Here is a 22,771-nt window from a genome sequence, read left to right as displayed (position 1 = left end):
AGAAATCACAGGAAACCTAAATTTGGATGACTAGACAAGGACATTTTATTGTATATAGCTTACACAAGTATACACAGCTACAACAAAAAAATAACTGTTTCAGCATGAATAAAGTAACTAGAAAAGTACTATGACGAATGAATACCAATTAGTATACAAAACGTGTTGGGCAGTAGATGGCCACATAAAAGACATGTTGAGCACTATTTTTCAACTTCCAAAGCTGCATAACACACACACACACACACACACACACACACACACACACACACACACACACACACAACACAGGGAGGCAAGAGATAGAGAGGGTAGACAGAGGGGGAGGAGGGAGAGGGGTAATGAGAGAGGGGGGATGAGAGAGGGGGAGGGGAGAGGGGGTGGGGAGAGGGGGAGGGCAGAGGGGGGAGAGGGGGTGGGGGAGAGGGGGAGACAGGGAGAAGTAGAAGGGGAGGGAGAGGAGAGGAAACGAAAGGAGAGGGTGCAGGGGAGGGGGGATTCTCTCTATGGTTCAACATGGTTCAATTTTGCTGAGTTTTGGTTTCGATTGGAGCAGATACTGAAAATGTGGAAGGCATATAGGAAAGAGACAGGAAGGGTCAGCAGAGCTAGAGAATAGCTATATAATAATAAAGAACTCATCCAATCAAAAGCACAGATAGTGGCATGTTACATATTAAAAAAACAGGCAATGGGGGATGAACAGGTGATAATGATAGATAGAAACCACAGTGAAAACACTTTGGAGAGGATAAAGGACACAAACAATGGGACTGAATCCACAGAGAATGGTAATATGTTTATATACCACCTATGGTTACAATTATTGTGAGGACGTACCAGCAGCACCAAAGACAAACAAACAGTTCATTATTCGTCAATGATGTGAGTGGTATGTAAACAATTATCAACAAAAATAAATGGAACATCAACAAAAATAAGTGGAATGTCAATATATATTGTTATGTATCACTACATGTAACACATTCTATCAGTAATATCTAACATATTTGTCAAATTATTATTTTTAATAAAATACTCTCAGGCCTTGGGCCACATGAAGTAATTATATGTCCATGAGCTTTCAGCTGATTGCACCTCATGCACTGTCTACTGGTAACTGACTACCATATGGTTGCTGATCTCATCCTTATGTAGCTGCGGCATGTACTGTGATGTTATTTGTGTTCAGTTCATAACTGCGTGAAGCAATGTTTTAGTTCTGTGTCTGCAGCACCTGCTTTAACCTCACAATGCTTGGCTTCCATGTTGTGCTGCAAACCATGATATTTATTCATAATATCATTAGCAATTTTGATCCTTAAAGCTATTTCAATTATGATACCACCCCAGGAACCATTAGTCTGTGTGATGACAAAAATGTTGTTGGAAGAAATTTTAAATTCAATTTCTACCCCATTTTCAGCTATCTCCAATTTCTCTTCATATCACAGTCAAAGACACCTCTTGTGTTCAACCCGACATTGTTCTATCATACACACGGCCCACTGAAATTAATACTGCAATTGCACTGTATTTTGTAAACACAAGAAGTTCTGAGCCCTGCATTGTCTTTCACAGGTCTCATGAGTTGAAGTATTTTAACTGAAAACTGAGTAGATGTTATGTCTCTTCAGGAAATAGATAACTTCCCCTGTCACTGAACCACATAATGCCAAAAATGCAAGCTTTTTTTATTCTTCTCTTTGATGTTGTTCTGCTTGATGATCCTGCTTGATGACACTTGCTAAAATGCTTGCAATATCTGTTTGTTTCTCAAATAAATTAATTAAAGGACCTGTAGAGATCACATATCTACTAACACCATCAATAAAAACAGCAATTTGCAGCTGAGTGCAGCACAAAACTTGGGCATTGTGATGTTACAGTAGGCATGGTATGAAAACAAAACATTGCCTTAAACAGCAGTGAATTGTGCACCAGCAACTTCACAGCAGGTAACAAAGCTAGTTAAGGATGAGTCTAGCAGCCACACGGCAGTCAGTTACAATTTGACAATGGCCCGGGAGCAATTAGCTGAAAGTAGGAGGTGAGTGTGTAACTGCATGACACAGCTGGAAGACTGGGAGATTTTATTGCTGTATCTCATTGAGACAGTGGAGTAATATATTATTTTTTAAAGTTCAGAGTGAGACATGTACTAAAAGCAAGCACATACAGCCAATGACACATTGCTGTTTACCGATAATCAGCAATTTCAACAATTTACAACAGCTACCAAACTTGAATTTGCTCATCAGTTTACGTTCTCCTACAGCACTGCATGTTTTGAGACGATGTACTGGTATGACTGCCAAAAATTTTATTTCAGGTGCACTGTTAAGACCAAAAATCAATTGCAATAAGATTTATGATGTTTTTAGTTCATCACAGAGATGAGGACTCAAGATTCAAAAAACCCTGTGTGTTTATGTGTCTGATTCCTTTAGTCCACAATGATCGCCATCACCACCCCTGAAAGTGTTGTAGATTATTAGTTCTGGAGACATTCATGGGGAAAGATCTGTACGTTAGTTGTCCTGTTACATTGTAACCAGTTCCAACAGTTTAACATATCCCAGTATAACTGTTGCTTCCAACACTACTTTGCCTGCTTTGTTATTTATGGAGTAACACCATTCCACACACTGTATCAAAAAGATGTGTGGATATGGTAAACAATTATGTAATTGCCGGCTGCTGTGGCCGAGTGGTTCTAAGTGCTTCAGTCTGGAACCGCACTGCTGCTATGGTCACAGGTTCGAATCCTGCCTCGGGCAGGGCTGTGTGTGCTGTCCTTAGGTTAGTTAGGTTTAAGCGGGTGTACGCCTAGGGGACTTATGACCTCAGATGTTAAGTCCCAGTGTTTAGAGCCATTTGAACCATTTTTGAATAATGTAATTTTGAGATCTATTGACACACCAAATATTACCGGAAACACAAAACTCAAAAAATTTACCATGAGATATGGCACTTTTGAAAAATAAGAAACCACAATGCAGCACTGTAGTGGTGGCCTGAACCTGACAACTGAGAGTTGATTAACGCAAATAGTAACATCGTAAAAGAAAAAATCTTAGAATGGAATTTTTTTGCTGGGCTCACAAATTAAGACATAATTGCATGTGTTATGTCAATTTAAAGCCTAATAAACAAAGAAACACAAGAACTGAGCAAGAAAACACTACAAAGTGAAATGAGTAAGGTAGTTAAATTTCTTTCATGCATAGCTGTAACATGAAATGGAACAGAGGATACTCATGAACTTTTGCTTCCAAATTCCTGTGCATCAACACATAACTCTAAAATTAGATATGACAACTACTTTCTCCAGCTGACAAATCCCTAAGTACAAACAGAAAGTGACATTATGTCCCAAAATTTCACTAACATGTGTCCCATTAATGTTCAATATCTTCTAGAAATCACAGCTTGGGATGACAAAAGTGAAAGAATGGCCCTACAAAGTAAAACACTTTGTAAGAGACGATTTTATCCTACTCGTATACTGAAAAGGTATTATTGTGTAAGTGCAATGACAAACCCACACACTTATTTCAAGTGACACTTCTGGAATGCAAAATAAAAAGACAGAAACGATAAATTAATCCAGCATGAGAGATGACACTACGCTGTCAGGGAATTTCAGGAACTCCATAATTCATAGCAATTAAGAACATTACCTTATTTAATTTGTTTTGCTGGTCCTCTGTGATGCCAATAGCTGTATTGCAAAACATGGGTACCACAACACTTTCCATTGCTTTTTTCAAGTTTTCAGCATTCTTTCGTGCACTGTATTACAAAAAAATATCATTTAAAATTCAGCTTACACCTCTATAAAGTTGGAGTTACAAGAGCTCTAGTATAGTACAAATTCTAAATGGAGCAATGCAGAAAAGGACATAATATTTGATTCTGTTGGACCAGCTGTGATTAAATTCCACAGTAGTCGTGGTTATACAAACTACAAGAACGATAACAGGGTCCTTTTAAAACTTCTGCTAAAAATTCTGAAGAATACTATGGTGACATACTAATCACACTCCTATTCTTAAGATGAAAGCATTACGCTATGAACAGAAAATCAAAGCATATAATTCTTTAAAATCAGATGGTACGTTACATCAAAAGCTAAAACAGTATGTAACTTCAGATTGAACTCTTTCAACATAAACTGCATAAGTCATTAACATCTGTTGAAAAGTCTCTTGGAAACAATAAAAACTGCAGAGAACCTGAATATACAAAGGCTTTCTGCTATGAAATATCTGTCCATATCAAAGTAATGCATAAGGTTTCAACATTTTGTACATCTATCCTTAATACAACATTTATATAGTTTCTTTTTTGTCCTGAATGCCTCTTGGCAGAATTCTACAAGATTTAGCTTCTCCAGATCAGATTAACGACTGGTTGAAACATGTATCTGTATCAGTATCTCCTACACAGAGATATGCAGGAAGAGCAAATTTAACTCGCGACATATTATTACTGTAAACTAAGCAAAAAAATCCATTATTTGTTGTAAATACAGGAGTTCAGTATTTGAAGATTTTTATGAACGCTTTCAATTTTGTATATCAGTACCTTTGTTCTCTATTTCCCATGCCAAATCTGCCAAAGATACCAAAAATATTGGAGTTGGGAAGTAACATGCCTGACATTGCGGCTAATTTGGTACTGAAGTATGCTGCTGTCTCATGGCACAACACTGATAGTATTGTATATTCCATAGCTCATGTACAACAAAAAGTATTACAAAATGTGAACCAATCAAGGAGAATATAGTGCTAATGCAATCTCATTTTAAGTCCCTAAATTACTGTTAAACATTCAAGAACAAAATAGGCACCACGTCTTCCCACTAATGTTACATAACATACTATGCAGTTTGAACACAGACAACTAATCCACAAGTCACCCAGATTGAAGGAAAAGAGGAGTACATGGTTTTGTTGGCAATGAAATTATTGAGAGGAGGAGGTGGAGAGACTATAAACTCTGATTGGACAAGTATGAGGAAGTAGGTCAATTACATCATTCATGAAGAAACAATACCAATTTTCACCTTAAATAATTTAGTGAACTTAACCCCACTCTTCCTGGATGTAAAACAGTATCTTAGCACACAGCACCATCTCACAACTGCCACAGTATTCAGTTTCACTGTGGTGACCAAACAGTTGCAGCTAAGAATAAGTATGTGGACAACTGACCCATTTTTCCACCGTTACTCGAAAGTATAACACACAAAAATTACCAGAAATAAAAACATAAAACTATATTGACATAAAAAGTAATTTACACAGCAGACTCCTGCAAAGCTATGCTGTGGCTCACAGCTTTAACACAAGTAGTGCAATAAATCAAATGCTTTCATAATTAGAAGTGACTTTCTCAGTTTCTTAGAAGAAAACACTTTAGGAACACACTATGGGCATGGTGCAAAAAACTGAAGCCAAGCAGCAGAATATGACATACAAAACTGATCTCTGTTTTCAGTTTTCCTGCTCTACTTGCATTTCTGTTAGTTAGGAAACTTTACGATCTTTCCTCTTCTCCCAATTTTTTCACAAATAATCAAAGAAGTTGCAGCACCCATGACTAAAGGTCATTCTCTGCAATTTCATATGCAATACATTTAGCAAAGGAACACAGCTCAATGCAATAATCTCATTCCATGTGTGGATGCAATATTGAAGAATGATTATCAGAGCTGCATATTTTAGGTACTGTGCACTTTTAATACTTTACAATACAATTTTCTGCCAAATGCGTATCCTCTGCTTCATTTATTTTGGGCAGAAAGTAGGTTAGTAAATTGTTCCTTATGATCTGGCAGTTTTAAGTTATTAAGGCATACAAAGGTCATCACATCTATTGTTCATTACATTCAATAATAATATTTTGATTTATATGTAAATTTTATATCCAACTGCAAGTGCACTATCATCATTTTCTTCTTCAATACTTCCATTTTTATCATTTCATACAGAAAGAGTTTCTTCTTGTTCACTCTCCTCATTTCATCCTCCAAAAGCTATAGTGTATTATCACCACCACTGACATACTATGCTCACACTATTTTTGTACAAGCAAAAGCTGCCATTCTATATTGGACACACCAAAGCATCGAGTGTATTGTGAAACAGAGTGTACAGTTTCTGCTATTTGTTGATTAGAAGATAATAGGTGAATAAATGTGTCAGACTATCTGCAAAGCACAAAAAGAAAAATAACAAAAAGATTGGGTGAAGCATCGCTGATGCTGAACTACAAGTACAGAACTATTACTCTGGACAAAATCTGAAACGGGATTCACAAAAAATAAGCACCCAGACTAGCAACTGTGACAACTTATTCTCATATATCTTGACAAAACTGTCTCTTTGTTTGTCTTTGAACAAAATGAGATGGAAGGAAATTAAGAGAGCAATAGCAGAATACTATCAAATGATCTTTCACAAAACCCAAAGAAATTCTGGGCACTTGTAAAGGCTGTTAGTAGCACCGAAGATAGCATCCAGTTACTCAGAGATAACACATGAGGGTGCAAACCAAAGCAAAAGCTGAAATGCCTCATGTGCATTTTCAAATATTCCTTCACAAAGAAAACCAGGAAAATAGCTCCAATGCAATCCACTTACCACTGAAAAGATGGGTGAAATAAGTGTTAGTGTCAGTAGTGTTGAGAAACAGCTAAATCATTAAAATTGAACAAAGCTCCAGGGCCGGACAGAATCCCTATCAGATTCTATACGGAATTTGTGGCCAAGTTAGCCCCTCTTCAAACTATTATCTATCACAGATCTCCCAAACAAAAAACTGTGCGCAGTAGCTGGAGGAAATCACAAATCACACCCACTTACAAGAAGGATAGTACATGTGATCCACAAAACTACCATCCAACAGCCTTCACATCAACTTGTTCTAGAATTTTAGAACATATTCTGAGCTCAAACAAAATGAGATAGCTCGATAAGAGTGATCTTTTTGCCAATCAGAATGAATTCCAAAACCATCCATCAAGTGAAACCCAACTCTCACTTGTTTCATATGACATACTAAAAGATTTGGATCAAGGCAGTGAGACGGATGTAGTACTTATTGATTTCCTAAATGGATTTGACTCAGCACCAAATCTACGCTTATTACCAAAAGTACTATCCTATGGGGATCAAGTGAAATTTGTGAATGGACTGTGGATTTTTTTTTTGTAGGAAGGACTTTTTGCAGTTATCTATAATGAAGTACTGTCTAAAAGACGCTGCAAAAATATTCACTCAGATCTTGATAAAATTTAAAAGTGGTGCAAAGTTTGGCAACTTGTTTTAAATGTTCAGAAATATAAAACTGTGCACTTCACAAAACAATAAAACCTTGGAATATTATGACCTCCAATAGGAATTCAACCTTTTAATCCTATACAAATTCCATTACTTAATAAATAGTATTCTATGACTGTAATACCAATGAGTCACAGGAGAAATCAGTTAATTCATACAAGTAACTTAGTGTAACACTTTGTAGGGACATGAAATGGATTCAGCAGACTTTTTGCTCAAAGGCTCAGGCATCATGGGTAAAGCAGGTGATGAACTTCAGTTTACAGGTAAAATACTGGGGAAATGCAGACAGTCTACAATGGAGATTGCTTACAAAACACTCGTATGACCTATTCTAGAATACTGCAAAAGTGCAAGGAACCTGCATCATACAGGATTAACAGGCGATACTGCATGTGCATTAGAAGGACAGCATGAGTGGTCATACATCTGTTTGATCCATAGGATAGTACTACAGAGGTGCCAAAGAAATTGAACTGGCAAACTCTTGAAGACTGAAGTTAACTATCCTCAGAAAGACTACTCACAAAATTTCAAGAACAGGTTTTAAATTACATCCCTATGAAGATACTACAACCTCTTACACATCACTCCTGTAGGGATCATGAGGACAAGATTACATTAATTACAGCGCACATGGAGAGGTGTAAACAATCATTCTTCCTATGCTCCACACATGAATGCAACAGGGAAAAACCCTAATAACTGGTACAAAGGGACATACCCTCTGCCATGCACTTCACGGCGATATGCACAATATAGTTGTAGATATAGTTGTAGGTAGATTACCTGTGCACCCTTCCTTTGGTACTTTCACATGGGGAGGATAAAACTGTCCAGTTTCATGATTGCATGGTGACAGATGCTGTGAGAAGAGGATGTAGATATTGACCAATTATTGCACAAAATACTCAAAACTGAGAACAAGGAAACAAAAAAGTTGTTCAACAACAGTACTCTGATGGCACTGCTGAGCAGTAACGTTTAGTCATAAGGTTAGCAGACACTGATGCGGACTTGCTGCTTACCCAAAGAACTAGGGTTGGCAGCGACGAGGCAAATTATGAACACCAAGTGTCACAATTGCTGCTAATTAAGAATTTGGTAGCTAAGGTGCAAATTGTGATGATAGTACATCACTGGGGTTGGCATGTGCAGCTCTTCCTCTGTATGACTCCTGTATTTTGTATAATTTTTCTTTGTTGTCTCCATTAAAGAAGCCAAAACATAATATGAGCCCAATAAGAATGTTGCACACAGTTAAAAAGTTCAGTGGTGACAGAATTCAGAGTAATGGAACAGTTGCAAGGTGAAGTTTTTGTGATGTCTCATTTACTATTGATGTTAAACATACAAACAGCATCAGATTCTGCAGAGTTTGGAAAGCACATTGAGGAAAGGGAACTGCACCTACGTAAAAGAGGGATAAAATTTCAATTTATTGATAATGTGGTGGCAGTTAAGTTCCAAGAGGTAGAAATGAGTTTTTAACACAAAAAAAGAGATATTTGGAAAACACAATGATCCCCTTTCTAAGTTTATCAATACTGTTATTATAAAATTTATTTCCGGTGAGAGAATCTTTATCATTTCTTCAAGAAATAGAAATTTCACAGATTAGATGATTAGTGGCTGATCACTATCACTAATCATTTGACATTCACTAATAGATACAGGCCTCATTTAGATTTTGATGTGCATTATGTTCTTCAATTACATGCATTGACACTGTTACTACAAGTTTTCTACCAACAAGCTTACACCTTCCATAAAGTTGTAACGGTGGTATATCTTTTCTCATGGAACCTAGCAAATAATTTCTTTAGTCCACGTGCCACTCACTGACCGGGCTAAAATTCCCACCAACAATTATTGTACGAGGTGATCAAAAACTTTGCGTTTGAGGGTGTTGCAGCAGTGTATATGCAACATAGTACAACTCTGGTGTAAGTACCAATGTGTAGGCAAGGGATCAGTGTGGCATTCTTGTCCTTCCAATGTGCATGCGGTAAATGTGGAAACATCAACTACAGCAATTAACTGCCAAATGCATCCAAATAGGACTAACATGCTGTTATTGTTTCTTTGCCTACTGAAGGACAAACACTGGTAGACATTCAGCAGAGAAGGAAGATTGTGTATGGGGTAACACGCCTGTCAAAAACCACCATTGTGGAATGTTGTGCCAAGTTCCGTGCTGGTTGCGATTTGACACAGGATGCCGCTAGATCTGGGAGGCCAGCCTCACCCATTACAGATGATGCCAACTCAAGTGGGAGACACTCAGGCACCCGTACTATAGTCCTGATCTCTCCCCGAGGAACTGAAGGGTTGATGATTCCTATCGGACGAGGATGTGAAACAAGCTGTTATGGTCTTCACACGCAGCAGGGTACAATGTTTTTCCAAATGAGTATGTTCAATGTGGTACGTTGGTGGGATGATTGCCTCAATGCTGAAAGTGATTTTGCCATACAATTCTCGACTGTACTGCCTTTGAATGGAAACTTTCTGATTGCCCCTTATATTTTGGTTAAGGTCATAATTACACTGCAGTCTGCCCCACGGTCCATTTATTTGTTTTCACCTCTCCTGATTCACAATATACCTCTCCCCATGATACTATGAGTAACCCTCGGTTTCGAATTGTCTTTGTATTAAGTCCATGTCTAACTGCCATAAAAAATAGTAATACACAGTGGTTGTACATGTTACATTTCAGACACACTGGAAGTTTAATTTTGAAAACACTGTTTAGTTTACCTCAAAGCACTGAAGTAATTTTTACATATTGTTTATTTCTTTTGTGCCTATACGACAGTTGTCTTCAACTCCCCAAAACGCAAAAGTTCATCAAATGGTTCTAACGAGAGAACTGAATAGATCAAGTCTGCAAGTAGGCATAAGAATGAAGCACAATTAGAGTAAAAAATGTGTAATCAACACATCAAAAATAAAATAGTACAAATGAACGGGTAATGCCGCATTATTTTATTACATTATCTAGTGATATGCATAATAGATATGCATTAAACAATGGAAAATCCAGGGTGGAATGTAACAATGTAATGACAGATACATGTTAAATATTATAGTGGGGCCTATGAAGTAAAAAGAAAATACTGAAAATATCCCCAGCCAGAAAACTAAACTATGTAGTAATTAAAAGACTTAGTTTACAACTAATCTTCAAAAATCCTACAATTTGCCACAATTTTTTAAGCTGTACAAAATGTTTTAGATAATTTGCCTAACAACTTCAGCAGGAGAAAAACATCTTATTAATGGCTCTTGATATCATAGAAGAACACTCCTCCAGTAATCATAGAAACACGCACATTAGTGGTAGGATGTGAGGAAGAAATTGTAACGAAGCTGGATCATATATTAGTCAAAATCCTCAATGAAATAGATACTGCAACAAATCACAATCTAATTAACAATTTAGAAATATAAACTGTTCCTGCTTTATGTTTTAATGTCTGCTGAGTGATTACAAATATAGTTTAAAATTAAAGTTATTTTGTTTCACGAGTTTCCTCAATAAGTGAATTAGGTTACAGTTTTCTAGAATGTATTTCAGGAGTTTTATGTGTCACAATTCCTATACACTGACTTTTGTATTCAGTCTTGTAAACTGACAAAACGGCCATGAGAGTGGTATGCTGACCACATGTCCCTCCATATCAGTGTCCAGTGATGCCTGTGGGCTGAGGATGACATGGCAGCCCATTGGTACCGTTGGATCTTCACAGCCTGTTCAGGCAGAGTTTTTAGTTTTAGTGGCTTTTATGTTACCAAATTGCGATATTACAGCACTTGCCCTCCCAAGGCAGTTATCGGAAACACGTGGCAAAGTTAAAGCAACAAAAACCTATCTGTTTTTTCAACCGTTGTGCATGCTATGGGAGTCCAGAGAGCTTCATGAGCAAGTTGTCGGGTCTTTACAGCAGCAGAGCACATTCTACTGGCATTCAATTGCACAGGAAAACACACAAGTCGATCGAAGTAACCTCATTCTCAAATGCAATAATATTGTGGTCAACTAACAAATACATAGTTGTGTTCACAATAAATTTTTACATTTATATTTGGCACCAGCCTAGCAATTTTTCCACTTATAAAAAATCACCACTTTTTGGACATATTTGTTAAATTTTGGCATTCAAAATATTGAACACTTGAAGGTTACTTCACTGTGATGTTGTACACAGAAGAAATCAACAAAATTCACTGGTACATCTTTCTGGCATTTTGACATTGCAATTGAGGTTCTTACATAATAACAGAAGATCTGATGACATTGTGACTTTGAACTGTACATAGGCATAGTGAAAACACCAGGACAAGACAAATTATTAAGACCTTCACATATATATCTCTATTAATCTAATTTTCTCTTTGAAATGACTATATGCAAGACACAAGGAACTGAAGCATATTCTATTATTTCTCAATGAAAGTTGATAATTTAGATCTTTTCTGCAGCTCTATAATGCCAAGAGAATAAACAAATGGTAAGTCAAGCCAACCTGCTCAACAGACAGCTAAATCACCTTATCACTCTACTGCATTCAGATGGCACACACCTAGCAGTACTCTAGGACAGACTGTACCAACTGTTTGAGAACACTTTCATAAATCAGTTGTGTTTTCCCAGTACCACAATATGCTACACACTCAACTTTCAAATGCATCTGTTTGATTATATTATTACACATTGCTATTGGCAGTGATATTTCTGATTCTGTGACTTGAAAATTCACTTTCTAGCACTAACATATATTCCATTATAATATAAATTAACTCTTTCAAGCTGCAGTCCTACTAAAAACAATCTATTTATCTGAGTGACTTCCTTACAACTGCAAACTGCCACAGATCACTGCCATCCATGTGAAACTACACCATAAAAAATGCCAATCACTCTTCTCTAATGTCAAGTATTCTGCATCAGCTAATTGCTATTCATCATGGTTAATATACCTCATCATTGTTAATATACCACATAGCAAATCTCATAAAGTTCTCAGAACAATTCCATATCAACTGATATGTCTTGCAGCTGCATTCTGTTTATTAAGTGACAGCATATCACTGAACTGACTTATTAAGTGACAGCATATCACTGAACTGACCACTTTCAGGAAGTTTAATTAGAGCAGCAGCAAAACCATTGTTTGTGACAAAAGTAACACTGATACCTGGCAACACCAAACAAGCTCTGTGCTCAAGACTGGCTATCTTACAGTCTACTGCACTGCACCAAACACTTCAATTCTGTTCCCTACTCCCTACTGTTTTTCAACCATTCTAGTAACATCCCATGTTCTGTACCCATCAAATTTTGGGACTTCCTTAATTACTTCATTTCTTTCTATCTATTCAATTTTGGTTTTGCAAAGCAATTACTCTTGACACTCCCTCATCTTTGTTTTGTTTGTTCCCACTGTCTCATTCACATTTATCAGTCTCACCAAAAGTCAACTCTCAGATTGTAATAAATGAGTTTCTCCTCTTGGAATATGAAGCCTGCATGATTCATTTAACCATTTGATTAATATTGTACCATCCTAATTTCATTCCTACAGCAAGAAATTTTATGGGTCAATGACATCAAATAACTTAAAAATGTTATTCTTATTAAAATCCAATTATTTGTAAAGACACTTTCCTTTTAGTTCAATAAGTGTGTTCCAACAAAACTCCACAAAAATCTGACCTCTACAAAACATACGTTTATTTTTATCTTGACTATGATCTCTCTGTTGTGATTTTAACATCTTCGTGAAGAGAACGTACTCACAAATGGCTAAATGTAGATAATATGCTGTATGAAGTATAAGCATGCAGCACAATTTAACAATACTGAGCTCTGAAATTACAGACCCATGAGCAGATTCATTTACTTAGTGAGAGAGAAGTGCATGGGTAGATGGGACATATATTCAGTTCTGATTTCCTCTAGATATCCTAGGCATTACACAACACTACTACTCGTGCAATTAGAAGAAAATTCGATGAATCACTTTCAGGACATAAAATGCCAAATATTACTTTTACAGTTTCTACTGCAGCTGTTTCTTAAGCACTCATCCCCCCCCCCCCCCCATCATCGGCCAAAAGATCCACTGCTCTGGTAATTTGAATTTGCTTCCTGAGACTGAGCCAGATTTCTGGGATAATAACAAAAAACTGAGATCATAGATAAATTCAATCATGTGATTAACTACAACTGTGCCTTCTTGTACTTGTTCTATCGTCAAATGGTGTACAACTAATTGCAGGTACTCTTTAGTTTGATCATTTAGTTTACTTGTTTAGTTCTGTTGTCTTGCCAAATGTATACTTCACTCACATGTTTCAAGCTGCAACCAACATTACATTCATTTTGCAAGTATCTCACACTGGTGATAGGATAGAAAACGATACATCTACTGCAAATACACTTAAGTTTTGGTATGCAGCATCAAATATCACAAGCTACCCTTAATCTTTCCATATAAAGAGGGAAAAAAGATAAATGCTAAATCCACACAGAAAGTTAATGATCATATGCCAGTCAAACTGCACAGCTTCAGTATTTCAGACGGTTTCTTGCAACTGTTTACATAAATGATGTGTTCATACATCCCTGAAATCTAAGGCATGTGGACATACAGAACTTGTTTTGTACAGTTCAAAGACAGGTGCACATCTCAGTGAACCTTTACACTAATGTCAGATGCACAGTCCAGGGAGTTTGGCTATTCTGATAACTAGGTGTGAGCAACACTGCACAAACAAATTGGGGTCACTGATGATATATTTACAAAAGAAAAAAGTATAATGGGGCAACTTTTTCTTACACGACGACTTCCACCGAACCCTAAAAAACTGAATCCACATGCTTTCATCAGAGTAATATCCTGGCCAATCACAAACCGGACATATACTCTGAAGTAATCACCTAGCCCATAACAAATACCCACTAATTTAGCATTATATTTGACAGAATGCTGTCATTTAAACAGCATGTAACAAAGACTACAGCTAAATAGAGGTCAAGAAATAATATTCTGCAAAAAATATGGGGTATAACATGGGGTTCTGTAGCTTCAACCTTACAATTATCTGCCGTTGGCTTTTTCTACTTACTGGCAGAACACTGCTGCCTGCCTGGATAAAGAGCAGCCACACAAAACTGTTACACGGGCGACTACATCAAACAATGCGCATTATTACTAGTAGAAGTAAGTCCACTTCAGTATTCTAGTTACCTGCTCTGAGCCGCTTTCCACCATCTAACTTGAGAAGAAAGAATATCCTCTGAGGGAATAAACGAAAATTTGCAACAATCAACAGCTGCCTATCCATAAAGACATACTTGCTATACGATCCAACAGACTTCACTCCACACATTCCCACTTAGAATAGATAGCAAACTTCAACCTCCGCGAAGCTTGGACGCAAGAAAAGTATATAATAATAGTCCATCACAGCTTCATAGCTTTCTCCAAGACAACAATAAATCAGGGAAACTTGATCTGCTCAGTAGGACACTTAACAGGATCTAACTATGGGAAATGCAGTGTCTTATTATACAGATGGGAACAACAAGCAATGTGAAGTGCACCTGTAGCTTTCCAAGACAGACTGTCTGACATATTGTTGAAAGGTGCTATAGAATTCGAGCCCTGGAAACCCCTCAGACTTCTTGTAGACTCCGATGTAAGTGATCTACTACATAAATTTGTAAATTATGTACATGCTTTGCCTGCATTTCTAATATGATAGGGTATTGTCATGGGAGCTGAGATGGCTCCTGCCTTTTCATCAGGCAATTGGATGGGGCTTTCTTGAAAGTCATGGACCTTCTATCACTAGCGGGTTTCAGTAAATGATGACATTCGTACCATATAGGTCCAGGGTGAGACTAAAATGTCAATGTTTTATGGCATTTTCGGAAAATCGTTATTTGCACACAGTTACATTACCACTTTATTAAACAACCTGTTTCTATCAGAAACAGTCCATCCTCTGGTATAACGTGATATTGTTAATCAGATGTATGACAAATCACAATTATTGACAAGTATTATACCATAATCCAACATGTAATACCCAACTATAATGCTGGGATACATACAGCACACAGCTGACAATGGAGAAAAACACTGCAAGACTGGAGAGGCATGCGATCTTCAGTCACGACTTACTGTGCATTGTACGTACGCCAGCATCACAGCTGGATTAAATACGATGATTTGTGGCATGGCACTTGTTAATAGTTATGATATGTCATGCATCTGATAAATGAGTCACATTATAGCTAAGGATGGCCTGTTTCTGACAAAAACTGGTAGTTTAATAAAGATACAGATGTGCTGAAAGCATGATTTTCCAAAAACTTCTAGAGGCTACAAATCATCACCTCCCCAAAATAATATGTTTTGTGGCTCTGGTGGGTGAAAAAATATTCAGTGATTCACCTACCTAAACTGGGAAGGCGTTCTTTATTTTCACCCACTGAATATATTTCTTATGCAAAATGTGATAGTTTTGTCTAATGTATGACTGTTTCGTGTAGGTGACTGTGAGGAGATGGTAGGAGTCTTAGAAGCTCTGCAACTATTTTAAAACGTAAATTTCAAATGGTCCTTTTACAAATCTTTTGCTATTTTCCTTGATGATGGATTCCACATAAATGAAGACCATTTTAACACTTCAGCACGCATCAAATCGACCAACATGGAGCAGTACTTACGCTTTGACAGTTACCGCGCTTTCCATGTGAAATTGTCTCTTTCCATCAGCCTTGGCTTCAGCACAAACGTGTTTGCTCAGATACTGTCTGCTTACAGAAATACACCACCAGTTTCACCTCTGCCTGGAATCGCCCCACAAATCTAGTTCATAAATAAATATCCTAGGTCAACTCAACAAACTTTGAGATTGCAGAGATCATCTCAAAACCAGAAAAGGATTACAGGATCCTAATCGCATACCATGGCCATACTGGACCATGCCTTGCCTTGTTCTCATCCGTTTGACTGCCTCTGCAGTAAGACCTGTGGAACGCATCCTTCTTATTATGTATAATTTATGAACACTTAAGTTCAGTGCGTCCTTCAGTTATTTTTACTGCTAGTATGTGTAATATGTAACAGTACAAAGACTAAATTTGCCTTTCGTATCTTTGTTTGGTGTTACAGTGTTTGCTTCTTTTTCCCTTAGTGGCTTAAAATCTTTCCACTTTTTAATGTGTAGCACAGAGGCAGGCAAAACAGTCTTCACCTGTATATAATGCTTATATCATCTTCCTACAGTAATTACAATACTGTAGATATGATATTTCTGTATCTTTAGTGTTCAATTCAAATTATTTTTCTATATTGTGACAATCTAAGATATTATGTTTTTGATAATAATAGAGGGAAACATTCCATGTATTATGTTTTTGCTTTTTTTTAGTGATTTGAAGGTTATAGTAACCAATTGAAACCTGAAACATCTTTTTATAATCAAGATCACACTGATTAATATTTATTATTGACAGGCAGTTTTGACAGTTGGAACTGTCATCTTTTAATTTTCAAAAATTTTTTGGTTATAAATTGTGTTCCATAATGAGTTTATCACATTGAGTTTATCACTACATCATCATTATGATAAACTCATTCATAATCAAAACTTTTTTGAAGATTAGAAAATAACAGTTTCAACTGGCAAAACCAGTTATCAGTAATAGAATTAATTATTGCAATCTTGGCTATAAAAAGTTTTTTTAAGTTAAATATAGATCACTCATTCCACTTCCTGATTATAAGAAACATATTGTGAGGATCATTGTCATCCTTGTGATGAAGACTAAGAGTTATAATTATTATATAACATTCTGATTGCATATTCAATTACTTGACCACATCAAAACCTTCCTAAAATTACCTTCAGCCTTTTACGTCAATATAACAGCCACCAAGTTGTGAATAAGGGCCCTAGCAGCTGCTTATTTATTGTACAAATTATGCTCAGTATTTGTTGCCTACTTTGTCTCAATTTACAGTAATTTTCTCTTTCTTTCTTTTATCATTTCTATTTTTTGTCTTACCTTTTCATTTATTTTTTTCTCCTTTGCTACCATTTTTCTTTCATTTATTCCCTCTTTTTAGCTTGTTTCTGATGTATTTCAGCTCTTTTGTGACTTGTCGACCACATGCTCTGTAACATCTACCGGACCAGATTTTCAAATCTCATCCAATTCCAACTGTTTATCTTTCTCATGGAGCTCAGTATATTTCTCTTGGGTGTGGTTTTGTGTGTGACTTTAATCATAAGCGTTATCAATCTCTCATGCACAAACCCTTTCCTTTTCTGCAAGAAGAAGGCACCCTCATTCTGAAAGCTAACAACTTCGAATCTGTCTGTCTTGTGTGTGTGTGTGTGTGTGTGTGTGTGTGTGTGTGTGTGTGCGCGCGTGTGCGTGCGAGCTGCCACACTGACGCTAGTTTTGTTTTCACTATCCACATAATACACTGAAGAAACTGTCAAAACACTGCACCACGTGATACTGTACTGTAATTTAAAGGTGCAAAAATAAAGAGTACCTCATTTTATATGAAATAATTAACAATCGTAGCACTTTCAACAACTCCTACTGATTTTTAATGTGGTTGAAATGTGAGCTGACCACTTCATTCCAGGCACAAAACTGTCCAAAGAACTGAGGCAAAATTGATGAGCCTCTCTAAAAATGTGCAACATCAATACCATTTGATACAAGTATTTTCTGTCATTTAAAGAGGTTTCTTCTAAGTTACACTTCTGCCTTACATCCTCAAATGATTTCCATCCCTTCTAAGAAGTGAAAGAAACCCTTGATGAGCAGCAGTTTGAGTGATATCAGAAATATGTATTTCTAATTACAATGCACTCCTGAAGATTGTCACAAAATGCTTTAACCAGGTGAACCAGTACCTATAACTTGAAAGAGAGTATGTTGATAAGGTATTTTCAGAAAATGACAAATATCCATTTTTTCATAAAAATTGTACACAAACTCTCAGAAAACAATTATTTTCCATAACTACAATGTCACATCAATCAAATGGAATTTGGTTGCAGATCCCTGACGATTGTGGTGCATGTCCAACAAAACAATGTGTACTGATACAGATTGTTAAGCTAGTATACAAACACATAAAATATTAATAAACCAATGAATTTTCATTCACATTGTTTTTTCAATGATTCCTCTACACAGAAAAATGTAAACTACTCTAAATTATTTTCACATTAAAAAATCTACATTCAATATTTGTACTATAATCCAGGGCAGTATCCTTGCAATAAGATTATGCTAATAGGAAGTATATTTTTGTCCGAGTTATAAAAATTTCCCCAACCCCTTTAAGGTACTCCTGTTACAGGTATGATCCATGTGCACGAGTGACATATATTATACCTTAGCTGTATCTGATGAAAGAGAAGTACCAACATCAGCCACTTGGGGCACTGAAATAATTCAATGGTGACGAGTGAAGAACTCGCACCAGACTGGAGCTCGAATCTGGGATTTTCCACTTTATAACCACTATCCAAACATACAGGGTTATTACAAATGATTGAAGCGATTTCACAACTCTACAATAACTTTATTATTTGAGATATTTTCAAAATGCTTTGCACACACGTACAAAAATTCAAAAAGTTTTTTTAGGCATTCACAAATGTTCGATATGTGACCCTTTAGTGATTCAGCAGACATCAAGCCGATAATCAAGTTCCTCCCACACTCGGCGCAGCATGTCCCCATCAATGAGTTCGAAAGCATCGTTGATGTGAGCTCGCAGTTCTGGCACGTTTCTTGGTAGAGGAGGTTTAAACACTGAATCTTTCACATAACCCCACAGAAAGAAATCGCATGGGGTTAAGTCGGGAGAGCGTGGAGGCCATGACATGAATTGCTGATCATGATCTCCACCACGACCGATCCATCGGTTTTCCAATCTCCTGTTTAAGAAATGCCGAACATCATGATGGAAGTGCGGTGGAGCACCATTCTGTTGAAAGATAAAGTCGGCGCTGTCGGTCTCCAGTTGTGGCATGAGCCAATTTTCCGCGGGCTACGCGTGAAACTTGCCCGCATGCGTTCAACCGTTTCTTCGCTCACTGCAAGCCGACCCGTTGATTTCCCCTTACAGGGGCATCCAGAAGCTTTAAATTGCGCATACCATCGGCGAATGGAGTTAGCAGTTGGTGGATCTTTGTTGAACTTCGTCCTGAAGTGTCGTTGCACTGTTATGACTGACTGATGTGAGTGCATTTCAAGCACGACATACGCTTTCTTGGCTTATGTCGCTATTTTGTCTCACTGCGCTCTCGAGCACTCTGACGGCAGAAACCTGAAGTGCGGCTTCAGCCAAACAAAACTTTATGAGTTTTTCTACGTATCTGTAGTGTGTTGTGACCATATGTCAATGAATGGAGCTACAGTGAACTTATGATATCGCTTCAATCATTTGTAATAGCCCCGTATTTCTCATCCAACCCAAATTTACTTCCCATCTGAAAGAACAGGAGACACCATGCATTTGATAGTAATATTTGCTGTATTTATTAGTATCTGTTTATTCTGTAGCATGTTGTTAATGTGAAATACAATGCCGAAATTTTCCCAGGCTTATTTACTGTTTCAAGCAATTTACTCTGTGTGGGGTGAAAAGGTGGGGCAGGAGACGACTACTACTCAAATGATGTACAGTGTTAATGTGAGGCTTTTTAACAAAATGTTGTAATTATAACAATATTTGTTAGAGAGATTTCCAACTAGAATTTCATACTAAAATGTTCTTCTGACTTGGCACCAGAGGACTGCTTACAATGCTGTAGGGAAGACCTACATAACTGCTTTGACAAGATGAACCAGTACCTGTGGTTTTAAGGAGAGTACTTGGAGAAGTTGTGTAAAGCACAAGTGTGTTTCTGCTTCGTAACTGAACTGTAGTTCTCTCTCTCTCTCTCTCTCTGTGTGTGGAGGGGGGGGGGGCAATTGAGAGGGGGGGTGAGTGGGTGGGGGGGGGGAGGTGTTGGGAGGGGTCAGAAAGGGTTTCAATGCTGTCTGAAGAGTACTGCTAGTCTGGAAGCTATACTGCAAGTAGTGATATACTGTCACTTCTTCAAAGGCAAAGTGTATAGAACTTCCTGTGACGGTAACAGTAATCACACATACATAAAAAACTGATTTTAGTGATAATGACATGCTCAAGGAAATTTTTTATCATTGAAGTAGTGCTAAGTTATCAAATATAGCAACTTGAGATACATGTCTTGAAAAACTTTTGTATTATTTGATGCAAAATCAAACTGAGGCCTACACTTACTTTTACATTCCACACAGCACAATATATGTCTTCCCTATTCCACTTCTTAAAATGGTCTATAAATTGACAGATTACCAGTATACCTCACTTCAAGAGGCCCTAATATATTTGCGGCATAGCCATTACATGATATGTATGAATGATATAGTAATACAGAGTGATTTTGATAAATGGAGACAAACTGCAGGAAACAATCCCAGCAAGAATATGGAGCAAACAAAGGTCAGTCAGACATACAGCCAGAAATGCATTCTTAAAGAGGTAGAGCCACTCAAAGGTGGACAAAAAAGATCTTTGGCAGTGGCTGTGATACCGGCGTCACGCAGATGGTCTGCCAGCAGGAGGAAAGCCATTCTCCATGACAACTGCCACTACCGGGCACATCACTTACATGTGCAGCCTGTGTTACCTACAGACTTGGCTCCACAGTAAAAATTTTGTCACTAGTTTGTTGCACAGGTTGCCATAGTGCCGGGATTTCTGTTGTCCGTCCTATTCAAAGACGAAGCTACCAAATGAAGGGTGTTATCGCCAACATTCACAGTACCAACTGTGGGCTTTGGAAAATCCCCACGGTACAGTGGCAGTGACTCATCAGCACAAGTTGGCAAGTGACTCATGGGTCAAGTCATACTTCCACAATGCCTCACACATGAGACATACACGCACTTCCTCCAGGTGACCTGCCTCCCCTGCAGGAAGATGGGCCTTTAATACTCGTAGTACGAAGGGTAATGTGGCTACTACATGATAATACTTCAGGTCACTACCCTTGTATGTGGAGCTAAAACACTAGTACAGTCAGCACATTCACACCTGCCCGGTGTGTTCTCACATGTGCTTTCAGTCACTGAAACATACACATTAAAATCTATCTCCACTTTCAGGTGGGAGTATCTCTCTTAGAATGTATTTCTGGCCACATATGCGTATGACCTTATTTGCTCCTTATCCTGTCAGGGATCATTTCTTGCATTTGTCCCCTTTTTGCAAAATCTTCCTGTTTATTCCTGAACTACTCTTATCCGTATTTTGAGAATAAATCTTTCCACAGTATGACATTCTTCCTGCTGCACCCCCTTATTCAACATATGAGGTGTGATTAGAAAACATGGTGAACAAATTTTTTTAGCAGCAACTGCTGTTACTACAACCAACGGGTGAATTTGTCTGACAGCCTGATCTGTTGAGACAATAAGTATCAAGTTGAAACAGTTTCAGACTTGTCAGTCAGCATCCAGAGACACTAGAGTGAGATTGTGCTTATTAAGTCTGTTGGATATAGAGGATTTTGAACAATTCATGAACACTAAGTTCTGTTTCGAGTTACAGAAAAGTGCCAAAGAAACTCATGAAATGTTGAAATTGATGTACAGTGACAATGCTGTGATCCGAAGGCTGTTTACATCTACATTTGCATCTAAATCTACACTCTGCAAACCACCACAAGATGCTCAGCAGACACACTGTACCAGTTAGCATGGTTTCTTCCCATTCCATTTTATGGGGCATGGAAAGAATGATTGTTTGAATGCCTCTGTGCATGCAGTAATTATTCTAATCTTGTCATCAAGATTGCTATGTGAGTGATGCATAAGGGATTGTTGTGCATTCTTAGAGTCATCATTTAAAGCCGGTCCTTGAAAATTTGTTAATAGTCTTTTGTGGGATAGTTTACATCTATCTTCAAGAGTCTTATAGTTCAGTTCCTTCAATATCTCTGTTACACTCTCCCATGGATTACGCAAAACTGTGATGATTTAGTCCTATTTGCGTCCCACACACTTGAGTAATATTCTAGAATTGGTCGCACTAGTGATTTGTAAGCAATCTCTTTTGTAGGCTGACCATACTTCTGAAGTATTCTACCAATAAACCAAAGTCTACCATTTGCTTCGCCCACAACTGAGCCTATGTAACCATACCACATCATATCCCTACAAGGTGTTATACCCAGGTATTAGTATGAGATGGCCAATTCCAAGAGTGACTCACTGATATTATAGTCACAGGATATTATGTTTCTTTGTTTTGTGAAGTGCACAATTTTACATTTCTGAC

At 37.5% G+C, this 22,771-nt stretch overlaps 1 protein-coding gene across 3 annotated transcripts in view; it reads right to left on the bottom strand.

Annotated features, from left to right (window-relative positions):
* Positions 1–22,771, bottom strand: part of LOC126182260 (calcium homeostasis endoplasmic reticulum protein) — a 306,481-nt gene that overhangs the window by 206,639 nt on the left and 77,071 nt on the right. For all 3 annotated transcript variants that reach the window (XM_049924835.1, XM_049924836.1, XM_049924837.1), the window contains one exon: positions 3,684–3,795. In XM_049924835.1, coding sequence (XP_049780792.1) covers positions 3,684–3,795 — 112 coding nt within the window. The remainder of the gene's footprint in view (positions 1–3,683; positions 3,796–22,771) is intronic.

This window comes from Schistocerca cancellata, chromosome 1 (assembly GCF_023864275.1).
Source record: "Schistocerca cancellata isolate TAMUIC-IGC-003103 chromosome 1, iqSchCanc2.1, whole genome shotgun sequence".
NCBI lineage: Eukaryota > Metazoa > Arthropoda > Insecta > Orthoptera > Acrididae > Schistocerca > Schistocerca cancellata.
The sequence above is the reverse complement of the archived record's forward strand: the minus strand, read 5'-3'. Positions and strand labels throughout refer to the sequence as shown.